Genomic DNA, 12,455 nt, shown 5'->3' on the forward strand with positions numbered 1-12,455 from the left:
TACGTCCTTGAGTCTTGTAACAGTTCTGTCCCACGGAGCTAGAATGCTTTGGGTCTAAGTAGCACCAACTCTTCTGAGTACTTGTCAAAGTTTCCTTAACATACTATCTAACCATAAGGCAATTTTAATATTTAAACTGGCAAGTCACAATTTATACCATCTCCTTCGATAACTAGACCAGAGTTGAGCACTTTATTTTATTGACATTTCATGATCTCTATAAGAATTACATCAATGATTTAAGTACAAATGTGAGTAGATTATATTTTCATGTAATAAATGATAGTGATTTACACTTAGACTATCAAACTGTCATTACTTATACTAACTTTTGTCTAGTATAAACATCCATAAATGTAATTTAAAATATCAGACTTCTAATGGTCAAAACGCAGTGACAACCCACCCAGCAATGTGGCTATCTGTTTGGTTCCACATTTTTCTCAGGCCAGACCACTGAGAATATTTCCCTGTCAACATTTTCAGTTTGTGGTTGGACTTGCTATTTACTCTAAAGGGGAGTGCCCCCAAGATGGATCTTCTGGAATGAAGGGTGGGAGACATAGCACAGCCTGAAAAGCTTAATAGCATCCCCAAAGACATGAAAGGAATTCAGTCCTTCATTCCAGAGAAATATGTGGCAGGACTCCCGTGTCCCATGCATTAGAAATGTCTTTATTGGTATAAAAACCAAGGGGAAGAAGAAACCATTACACTCATGGGAGTTGGGCTGCACACAATTCCTTTCTCAAATAGCTTTGGGACAGAAGTTTGAAGTGCACACTCAGAAACGTGGCTGGGACAGGTGTGGGATGACTGTAATGTGTCTAATTTTGTTTTTGCTGCCTTTGTTACGCAGGCAATTTGAGACAAAGTATGAAAGGCTGTCTACAGGCAAAGGCTATGTCTCTCGGAAAAGCAAAGAAAGCACTTTAGCAGGATGTGAATTCCCACTCCATCAAGAGAACTCTGACATGTGCAAGGAGGTGTTTGCCCCTCAACCGGAGAGTAGTTCTGGTGGATGGTTTTGAAACTGATTGGTGATGTTTCACTTGAATTTGTCTCCCCAAAAGGGATATGACATGATATTCCTAAGTACTTGCTCTCTGAGAGCACAGTGTTTACATATTTACCTGTATTTAAGATTTTTGTAAAAAACAATGAAAAACTTCAATTGATTAAATTTGGGCCTATTCGGTATACTACCCACAGTGTCACTCTGAGAGGTCACGTGACACTGTCAACAGCATTCTTATTTTCTTATACCTCTCTCAAATCCCATCTAGCACACGGGGAATAGTTCTGCTCTAAGAAGAAACTAGTGTTTGTTCAAAAAGAAAAGAACAAAACCACAAACACTTGCAAGAATCCAGTTTTGTTTCTATTTTCAGTCAGTGTATATGAAGATAAAACCTGAAGCTTGGCTTCCTTTCTATAAAATTCGTTGCCTGATCAGAAAAAGAAAGGCCATTTTTTTCTTCTTTTTGTTTTTGTTTCGGGGGGGGGTGGATTCAGAGAGTGTGTGGGCATGAGATTTTTAAAAGAATTTTGTTAGTCAACCTCAAGAATTAATATTTATGTCTTCTGTTATTGTTAGTTTTACTAAGCATTAATGTAGAAGTCACACAGAATTAGAATATATCATTTCATCTCTCTACTGCCCATGCAGTGAAGCTGCTTAGAAGCCATTCAGATCTCTACCTCCAGCCCTAAAAAATTTGGAATTAGCAGATAAGAATATGAAAAAACCCATTTCAGAAACTCCATTTGATTTTTTTTTTTTATGCTATGCCTTTTTTGAGACTGTAATGTGGAACACTGGTCTTTGTAAGAGACAGTCTCATATAGTCATTACTTTATCTCTGCCTCACTTGTGGTAGAACTCAAACCTGTTTGACTACATTTGCACAGTAGCCATAATGACTGAGAGAACATTGCTTCAAGAAATGGATGAGTTTGGATTTCAATAATGTGAAGTCAAATAACTTGTATGAATTATACAAGCCATGTCAAATATTTTAAAATATTTATTAATGAAACAGATATGTTTATTGAATAAACTCTTCCCAAAACATCAGGTGCTTATTTGTCCACTAAGCACACACACAAACAATAAATAAAAGTTTAGGTAGCCCTCTAATAGTTGTAAATTGAAAATGAAATGTGATGAAATAAATACGTGGGCATCTTATTGAATTCTTTTTGTCTTTCATTACTTTGAACCCCACATACACACAGCTGAGCTATTGCAAGGCAGAGTAGACCATGTCTCTAGATGGAAGCTCAAAGTTTTTTGGAGAATGGGCAACTGAAAACCTTGACAGTCAAACCTCTTCAGGAGCTGGGAGCTTGAAATCAAGATTGACCCCAGTTTTCATCCCATCCAGACTGGTTACTGAAAAGGGAGAAAGTAGGCAGAAACTGAGGGTGGATGGAGCAAGGAAGGTGGCAGAACTGGCTTAGAGGAAGCACTCCACAGATCCCAAGTTTACAGAGGGCAAGTTGATTGGGGCATACGCTAACCATGCAGTGCACTGAGGAACCGCAGCCATGGCTTGTTTAAGTCACAGCTGCCTCTGGGAAATGTAAAATAATCATTTCCCTATAAGTGTTGACTGTGGTGCCCTGGACATGAGCACTTTCCCTACCTCCCATCTGCTTTTCTGACTGGCTGAGCCAAATACCTGCCTACCCACTAGAGACTGGGCAGTCCAGTACATAGCCACTCTAACATGCTTCTGAGAAACAGGAACACAGAAGCCTAGGACAAACAATAGCCCCTTTTTAGATAAGCAAGATAGAAATGTGAGAGACATGGACTATATCCTGCACTTGGAAATTAGATATTGGAGCCAGAAAAACAACTGTCACCTTCAGTATCATCCCTCTAGCTCTGGCCACTTCACTGTCACAAACAGGAGAAGACCTTTGTCTTTTGTGAAGATGTCTGTCTAGAAAGTGCATGGTCCACCTCTGCTGTGACTCTCTAGGCCTCTGCCCAGCCAGCTATTTCCTGTTGGCCTTAAGGATTCAGCCTGGCTTCTCTCCTATAAACTGTGACTGTTAATCCTGTCTTGTGTAACAGTACTGCCCAGAAGTTGCTCCCTGTTTCTCTGAACCTAACTACTTTTAAATCAGTGCTAAAGCCCACACTGATTTAGTGCTTCCTATGTGCTCTGTATTTTTAAGCATTTTATATATCTTAGATCACTTGACCCTCACCATAACCATACATAACAGGTAATATTATTACTTCCACATTATAGATCAACAGTGTCCAAGAGAAATAAAATGTGAGTCAAATGAACACTTTTAAATTTCTAGTAGCTGCATTAAAAGAAAAAAGAAACAGGTTAGATTAATCTTAATAAGATATTTTATTTATCTCAGTATAGCCAAAGTATTATACTATAAATGTATAATTCATATAAAATTATTGTTGGGATATTCTACTTTGGGGGAATGATTAGGTCTTCAAATTGGGACTTGCCTTTCGTACATACAGCACATCTCAACTTGAACTAACCATATTTCAAGTGTTCAGTCCTTGTGGGGCAAGTAGCTACTGTACTGAACAGTACAACTATATATGGAGAGACTAAGGCACTGAAGACATTTATCTTGCCCAGCAGAAAACATTTTCTTACCTACAAAATGTTAGTACTGGGACTCAAATACAAGGAGTCTCACTCCAGAACCTGTTCTGAGCGTACCACACTATGTTTGCTTGAACATTTTAGTTTTAAAGATTTGCTGCTAAAAGACTACAGATAAGCCAAGCATGGGTGGCTCAAGCCTGAAATGTTGACTACTTGGGTGGCAGAGATCAGGAGGATCATGGCTCAAGGCCAGCCAGGGCAAAAAGATTGTAAGACCCCATCTCAACCAATGGCTTGATAGAGTGGTGCACACCTGTCATCCCAGCTGTGCAAGGAAGCACAAATAGAAAGATCACAGTCAAGGATGGCCTAGGCATAAAGTGAGACCCTATCTCAAAAATAGCCAATGCAAAAAATGGATTGGTGGCATGACTCAAGTGATAAAGTGCCTGTCTAGCTTGCATGAAACCCTGAGTTCAATCCCCAATACTATCAAAAGCAAAAAAAAGAAAAGAATACAGGTGGTAGGTTATGAGAAACTGTACAAACACTGCATCAGCTACAATGCTTTAAGATATATTACAATGCTCTGAGTCACTGCCCTTTCTCTCTGGCCCCTGAGTCTCTTTCCATGATGGTATCAGAAGTCCTTGTCTACTCTATTTGTTGTAGAACGCTTTCTTTTTTTCCCTTTTTGCCAAGAGTCCCTTCCTTCTTAAAGAGAGCTTTGTTCCTAGAAGCAAGCTTGAATTTACGACAGCAAATGCATGTTTTTTTGGTAACAGCTTAAAGGAAATACAATTTACACACTACATAATTCACTTCCTTATAGTGCAGAATTCAATATTTTTAATATATTTATTAAGTTGTACAACCACCACCATAAGCAATTTTAGAACATTTCCATTGTTCCCAAGAGAAATCTATCCTATACCCTTTAGCTATTACTCACAATATCCCCTACCCCTAAAAAATCTGTTTTCTGTTTTGTCACTCTATATTGGACTAATCTAATTCTGAACATTTCATACAAATGAAATCATTTGTATTATGTGTTCTTTCATAACTGGCTTTTTTTGCTCAGCATTATGTTTTCAAGGTTTGTCTACACTGTAGCATGTTATAAATACTTCAATCTTTTTATGGTCAAATAATATTCCATTATGTAGATGTGCCAATTGGTTATCTGTTCATTGGTTGACAGATATTTGGTTTGTTTCTACCTTTGACTATTATAAGTAATTCTGCTGTTAATTTAAGGGGTGGGCATATGTTTTCATTTCTCTTAGACCTTGGAGTAAAATTGCTGGTTCAACTGGTTACACTGTGTTTAAATTTTTGAGTACTGCTACTTTGTGTTCTGAGTAACTGCACCTTTTACATTCCCAGGCACAGAGGACAAAGGTTCTAATATTTCCACATCCAACACCCATGAATTTTTATTATAGCCATTCTATTGAGCATAAACTAGTGTTTCTCTATGGCTTTGATTTGTATTTTCCTAATGTCTAAAAATTTTCAGAATCTTTCAAAATACAAGTAGCCATTGGTATATGTTATTTGAAGAAATAGTCATTCAGAACCTTGTCCTTTTAAAAATTTAGCTATTTTGCTAGGTGGTTCACGCCTGTAATCCTAGCTACTTGGGAGCCAGAGATCAGGAGGACCGCAGTTCAAAGCCAGCCTGGGCAAATAGTTCATGAGGCCCTATCTCAAAAAAAGAACCTTCATACAAAAGGGCTGGTAGCATGGCTCGAGGTATAGGTCCTGAGTTCAAACACTAGCACCACCACAAAAAGAAAGAAAGAAAGAAAGAAAATTTAGTTGTTCATGTTTTTATTGAGTTGAAAGAGTTCTTTATATAATTTAGGTATTAGTGCTTTTTATGATTTGCAAATGTTTTCTCCCATTTTTTTCATTTTCTGGATCTTGTCCTTAAAAGGATAATTGCACAAACCCAGTTTATGTAATTTTTTTCTCTTTTCCTTTTTGGTTTTTGCTTTTGGTTTCATATTTTTTTTTAAATTGCCAAATCCCAAGTCACAAATATTTTCTTCTAAGAGTTTTTATTACTTTAGCTCTTAAATTTAGTTACCTGATCCATTTTAGTTAATTTTAATCTATGGTGTGTAGTAGGGTGTGCAAATTCATTCCTTTTTACAGATATACAGTTGTCCCAGCAGCAATCCTAAAAAGATCATTCTTTCCCATGGAATTGTTTTGACAAGCTTGTTGAAAATCAATTGACTTTGAGTTAAAGAGGCTCATTTCTGGATATCAGGTTTTTTTCCATTAATCTAAAAGTCATCTCTATGCACTACTGTTATTTTACTTGCTGCTGGCTTTGTAGTAAGTTTTGTAATTTGGAAATGTGAATGCACGTATTTTGTTCTTTTTCAAGATAGTTTTGGCTATTCTTAGTCTCTTGAGTTTCCCTATGAATTTTAGGATCCACTCATCGATTTCTGCAAAGCCAGATGGATTGTGACAGAATCTGTGTACCAACTTGGGGAGTGTTGCATCATGACTATATTATGTCTTCATCCAAAAACATGACATATCTTTTCATGCACATAAATTCATAATTTCTTTCAAAGGTATTTGTAATTTCCAAAGAATAAGCTTTACACTTTTGTCAAATTTACTCCAAATATTTTAAATTTTTTGATGCTACTGTAAATGGAATTGTAGTTCTTTAGATTGTTCATTGCAAATGTCTAAAGATGTAATTCTGTATTTGTAATTAAGTATCCTGCAACCCAGCCTGAACTCATCTATTAGTTCTTATGCCTCAGGGTAGGTGTCTTAAAATTTTCTATTTAAAAATAATGTGATCTATGAATAGAGATTGTTTTACAACTTCCTTTCTGAGCTTGATGACTTTTGTTCCATTTCTTTACCTAAGTGACTTAAGTAGAATCTGCATGTGATGGTTTGGATCTTAAATGTGCCCCAAAAGCTCATGTGCTGCAGGCGTGGTCCTTGATACAGCAATGTTCAGAGGTGGGTCTTTTGGAGATCATTGGATCATGAAGGCTCTGACTTCATGAGTGGATTACTTCATTTATGGATTCATAACTTAATGAGCTCTTGGGAGATGGTGGAAACTTTAGGAGGAGGAGCCCACTTGGGGGAGATAGGTTATGGGAGCATGTCTTTGAAGGGTATATTTTGTCCCCTTCCAATGTCTCTATCTCTCTCTTCCTCTCTCTCTCTTCTCCTTTCTCCCTCCCCTCCCCACTTCTGGGCCACTCTGCAGTGAGCAGCTTTGCTATGGACTGAAACCTTTGAAACTGTGAGCCAAAATAAATCTTTCTCTTTTAAGTTGGTGTCACAGAGGTGGAAAGTGGATTACTGTACTCTAGTACAGTGTTGGATAGAAGTGGTGAGAATGAGCATAGCAAAGACAGTAATTCTGGTGAAAATGTTGACAAGCCATTAATAACTATAGAACATGAAAGAAAGGCCCAAATCATTTGGCAATAGCTCAAGTTATCTTTTCACTAAGTAAAACTAATAAAAACTTGTTTGAAAGTTTAAATCTAAAATAACATAAATGCCCTCCTGCACAAGAAGGGAGACACAGAACTGAGGATGCCTAGTGCAACAATCTGAATCTGTTCAAATCTCAGATCAGATGAAGCTGTATTGTTCCTTATCAGTGTAGTTGTCACCTAAGAGACAGGGGAGAGGGAGGGGAAGTACAGCAAAGACGGTGGACTAGAATTCCAGCTTACTACCTACTGGCTAAATGTCTTAGGCATGTGACTCAATTTGTCATTTCTCAAATGGGTGTGATAATCACTATTTCACTGTGATTTTTTTAAAGGATTTATGGAGGGAATACATATAAAGCACAGTACCCAGTACATTAGTAGTTTTTGATGTAGTGATGGTCGATTGATAAAAAGAGGTTGGCTTGTACTTTATTTCACTCCTGCTTACAAGTAATTGGAGAGCACAGTGGTCATTTCTTCTTTAACTCTCAGGGCTTGGTGCAGTATAGCATATGTATCATTCATAAGCTGCATCCAGAAAGGTAGGAGTTGGGAGGACAACAGTAAGAAGGTGTGGAGTAAAGATACTTTCTGCTGTTATGTAGACCTTAAATCATAAGTTGTTATGAATATGGACTAAGGTAAAAGGGAGTGTGTGGCACTGCCTAAGTATTCAATAATACTAACTTTCAATATCCAGTCCATAGAATTCCGAAATAAAGCAACATTTCATTTTTTGACTCCTCATGGACTTTTACTCATGAGTATCAGGAGATTTTGGAAGGTTACCAGCCTTGTTGCCTTATTTTTTTTTATCATGAAAACACTACTTTCATATTAGAAAAATGATTCTCCAGTTTTTGAAACAAAAACATGAATTTGGTCCATTTCTCCAAATATCCAAAGTAACTTTGGGTTTCGCTGATCCTTTCCATACCAAATTCCTTTACCTCTGCCCTCTATGAATGTGATGATTAATAAGAGGACAGAATAAGTATTTTTATTAAGAAACATGGAATGAATCTAAAATTCAACCACATAATAGTCAATTGCTAATAAACAGTTTTTGGAGAAAACAGTAAAAGGACTCTCCATCATTGTGTTAGTCAGCCTTCTGTAATAATAAAATAACTGAAATAGTAAACTTAAAAGAAAGAAGGATTTATTTTGGCTCAAGAGGTTTCAGTCCATGGTTATTAGGCCTTGTTGCCTTTGGGCCTGTGGCAACATAAGACATCATGGTGAGTGTATGCATGGCAGAAAACGAGGCTTACCTCATGATAGCCAAGACAAAATTAGAGAGAGAGAAAGAGGTTGGGGTCCTATGATGATTCCTGTCAATAGGACATCAATGGCATGCCACCAATGACCTAACTTCCTTCTTCTAAGTTCCATCTTCTCCCAATAGTGTCACAGTCTGGAGACCAAGCCTTTTAGACTTTGAGGGGACATTTAAGATCCAAACCATTACAGTAGTAAGTGAAATCAAGAGCATTTTGAGAGGAAAGGAAAGGAAATACCAGAAGACCAGTCAGCATCTTTCCTCAGGACAGGAGCACATGGTCATTCCTGTGTCTAAAATTCTGCCAATATTTAACCACTATCTCCCTCATTACCAGTTTCTTTTTCTATACCAAAACCTTATAAGGATATATAATTCTACATGTAACCAAAAATGGGTAATTTGAAAAAAACCTCAATAAATTTTATAAATACATCATCAGGATATAGGGAGAGCACTGGAATGATGTAGCACCCTGAGGTTCATAACAACGAGAGCTTGAAAGGTCAAGAAAGTGATTAATGATGCCCAGAGGGGAAAGCTGTGTAGAGCTATGGTCTTGGACTTCATTATCTCCACCAGGAGGGAACCAGGGAACCAAACACCCTGATTTCACCTTCTTTCTGACCTCCTCGATTACCTGCAGATCGTGTCCATTTACTCAAACAGCTGGAAGCCAGACAGCAAGAGTGCTTATTGATCCAAAACAGGTGGAGAAAGGTGAGAGTGGTTTGGAGGGGGAAAAATGAAGAAATCCAGCCCGAGCTTAAGTGATATCTCCTTCTCTGTAATTTGTAATGTATTTAATCATGTATCTCATACAATACAGAGGGTCTGTTAGACGAGATTGGGCATGTTCAGAGTGGTATAGCCATAGACAGACGGTCTGTTAGGATCAAGAAATATACTAGGTTTTAAAAAAAGCAAACTATGTTATGTCACCTCAAGAAACAGTAACATGAAGGAAATGATATTGTTAATTTAATACAGTGATATAGCTAAATTAATAAAGTGACATAAATGTTATAAAAGAAACGAGTTCAAAATCCTAAGAGAGAATTATGGGGGAAAGGTAAAGAAAACACTATGAAGGAGGTGATATTTAAACTAGGCCTCACATCCCCTTACCTCTATCCAGCTGCTCCTTACCCAGAACTGCCCCCTTGGTTTGGCTGTTAATCAGCTTCCTTTCCATCTGTGGCATCTAAAACCTTAGGGTAGAGTCAGGTCCCCTTGTCTTCAGCTTGAGTATGCACACAAACAACTTGTACTCTCAGAGAGCCTGTTGTATAATTGCAAATCCTATTTGATGAAACTAAAAAGAATATAGAATTTTATATTCATAAAATTCCACCATTGGAAGTATGTTAACTAATTACATATGTTCCATCATGAGATTATAGTTAGTCGAGAATGACATTAGTAATACTTTGCTACCTCCCTCCCCCAGTAATAAAAGTTTAATTTAGTTACAATTGACTTGGAACACTACCTAACCCTATAAACTATTTTTGCCCTTCTATTTTTACTAGAAAGATTCCTGTCATAATCTTCTAGGATTACATGTAAACGTGTGGACATTCTCTTTCCAGAAAAGACTTACGGTTTAAATTACCTGATTTTTTTTTTATTAGTGAGTCAACTCTAATCTGCTTTAGGGGATCTATTCCCACTTTTTTTTTTTATACTTCACCCACTGAGTTTTTTTGAAGATTAACCATGTAAACACAGTCTCAGAGCAAGAGTTCAGTGTGAGATAAAGTGTTCAGATGCACAGAGATGCTCAAAGGTAGAGATGTTCTAATATATTCAACTAGGCAAGAAGACATTGCTCTTTCATGAGATCTGAGGGTGGCATGGTAAGTACAATGCACTTAGATATTCATACAAGTCTCAGACATTAACATTAACTATGCCTAACTGAAGTTCCCCTCTACCTTTATTACATTTTATATTGCATGTAAGTACTATGTACTGCTCTACCTAATCCATTGGTATCAAATTACTTCCTGCTCCTATCAACCTTATCAAGTAGGAACTAATATTTTACACCCTCTGTGCATGCAAAGTCTAAGCACAGAAAGAATTAATGAGGTTCTGTGTCTTGTTCCAGTAGCATACAACTCTTCATGGTCAACATCTGTTCCTTCCCCTATAATTTCTGCTCTCTCAAATAGATCTTATTGCTCCTCTACCTACTGCCCAAATGGATTTTCCCAAGCCCAGCTCCCATTATGTTTCTTGCACATAAAAGTTGCCAGCTAGAGAAACTTCCTTCCTAGGTATGCTTAGTATGTATACCCAGTTGCCAGCTAACCATAACAACTTAGATAACTGCCTTCTCTGTTGTCTCCTGGCGTTATTCTCTAAAAATGTTTTGTGTAAATATCCTATCACCTCAAGTTAGTGAACTTCTCAAGCACATAGTCTGTAGTATCCTCCACGCAGCAGGTGGTCGGTGTTCAATGACTACTAAGCTACTCCCTGTGGCTGCCAGGACATTCTAATTTGATCTGCTCTTTAGGATGGCCAAATGTTGTTTGAAGAGAACAGATTTCTGTCAGGCCTCCATAACTAAGCAATTTACTCTGCCCTCACAGCACAGTGCTCTTATACTCCCCCACCAAAGAACAAAAATAACCAAAGGGTCAAAAGTAAAGGTTAAATTAACTTTTTTAAAAATGAAGGAAATAATATTTCTTATTTTTAAAATGTTCACAAAACCCTGAGGCAGACATTTATTGCCTCCCTTAAAAAAGTTTTGAGGAAATGGAGGTTGGGGAAGGAAGATCTCGTGAGCACTATTGCACTAACATGGTGAGGCAAGGGCAGCAGAGTGCTCTCCTCAAGGATGTCAGCTTCTTCCAACCCTGCAGCGGCCAGTGCCTTAGGGCCAGAGCAGCAGTTCTCAACCTTGCACGGAATCATCTGAAGAGCTTATTAACATCAACCCTCTCTACTTCTGATCAAATCATTTCTGATTTGCACGCAGGTGACCTTTCCCAGGTGATGCCTATCTTGTTGGTGACCTCGCTTTCAGAGACCTCTGCTCCAGAGCCATTTGACCCAGGGAAGAAGTAAGACAATTAAAATCATAAGACCATTAGTCTTTGCTAATACTTGTAAACTGGAAGGAGGGGGAACAGATGTGAAAGTAAGAGTCTTTTGCGATGAAATAGGTACTTCTACAAACCACAAGGAATCTCTCATCTTCTATTTTCAGGATAAGTTCAAACAAGTGAAGTGTTAAAATGGAGGTGTTTATGGGACACCTCCTCATTAGAACAGATTTCTGAAGAATTGGGAGCTAGGTATGGTTGCACACACTGGTAATCTCAGCATTTGGGAGACTAAGATGGGGATCAAGAGTTCAAAGCCAGCCTGAGCTATATAATGAAACCCTGTCTCAAAAAGTTCGTAACTTAGGTATGTTGAGATTAGTGTAATTAAAATACAGGGAATGAGTCATATCTCAAAATTTCATGTGTCAAAATTTTAAAAATGCTCATACTTTTTATTCGGTAATTCTAATTAGAGAGTTCTATCTCATAGAAGTAATCAGAGATGATTGCAAAGGTTTATGTTTAAAGATGTTATTGCAGCATTATTTTCATAACCCAAAACTATAAAAACTAAGTATTTAAAATATGAGGTTTGAGCTGGCAGAGTGGCTCAAGTGGTAGAGCATCTGCCTACCAAGTGTAGAGCCCTGAGTTTAAATCCAAGTATCATAAAAAAAAAAAGAGGTTGGTTAAACATATTATGATACAGTCATATGAAGAAATAAGATACAATCATTGAAAGTCATTCCTTCAATAGTATTAGAAATTTAAGAGGTAAGTTTTTAATATTATGAGCAAAAACAGTAGAGTAGAAATAGTAGAAAAATACATTCACAAATATTTATTTTCTAGAGACAACTTATCTAGTGGGTCTGAGTGATTAAGACTTGTTTCCCCTGTCAGGCGTGGTGTTCATGACTGTAATCCCAGCACTTGGAAGTCTGAGGTAGGAGGATTATGGGTTCAAAGCCAGCAGCTGTGGCTATATAGAGAGAACCTGTTGCAAAATTTTAAA

General features: G+C 37.5%; 1 protein-coding gene across 1 annotated transcript in view; it reads left to right on the plus strand.

The window, feature by feature from the left end:
• Nucleotides 1-2,196, plus strand: part of Mttp (microsomal triglyceride transfer protein) — a 49,798-nt gene extending 47,602 nt beyond the window's left edge. Inside the window, exon 18 of the mRNA XM_020181010.2 lies at nucleotides 860-2,196. Coding sequence (XP_020036599.2) covers nucleotides 860-1,031 — 172 coding nt within the window. The 3' untranslated portion in view covers nucleotides 1,032-2,196. The remainder of the gene's footprint in view (nucleotides 1-859) is intronic.
• Nucleotides 2,197-12,455: the final 10,259 nt, after the last annotated feature.

This window comes from Castor canadensis, chromosome 9 (assembly GCF_047511655.1).
Source record: "Castor canadensis chromosome 9, mCasCan1.hap1v2, whole genome shotgun sequence".
Taxonomy (NCBI): Eukaryota; Metazoa; Chordata; class Mammalia; order Rodentia; family Castoridae; genus Castor; species Castor canadensis.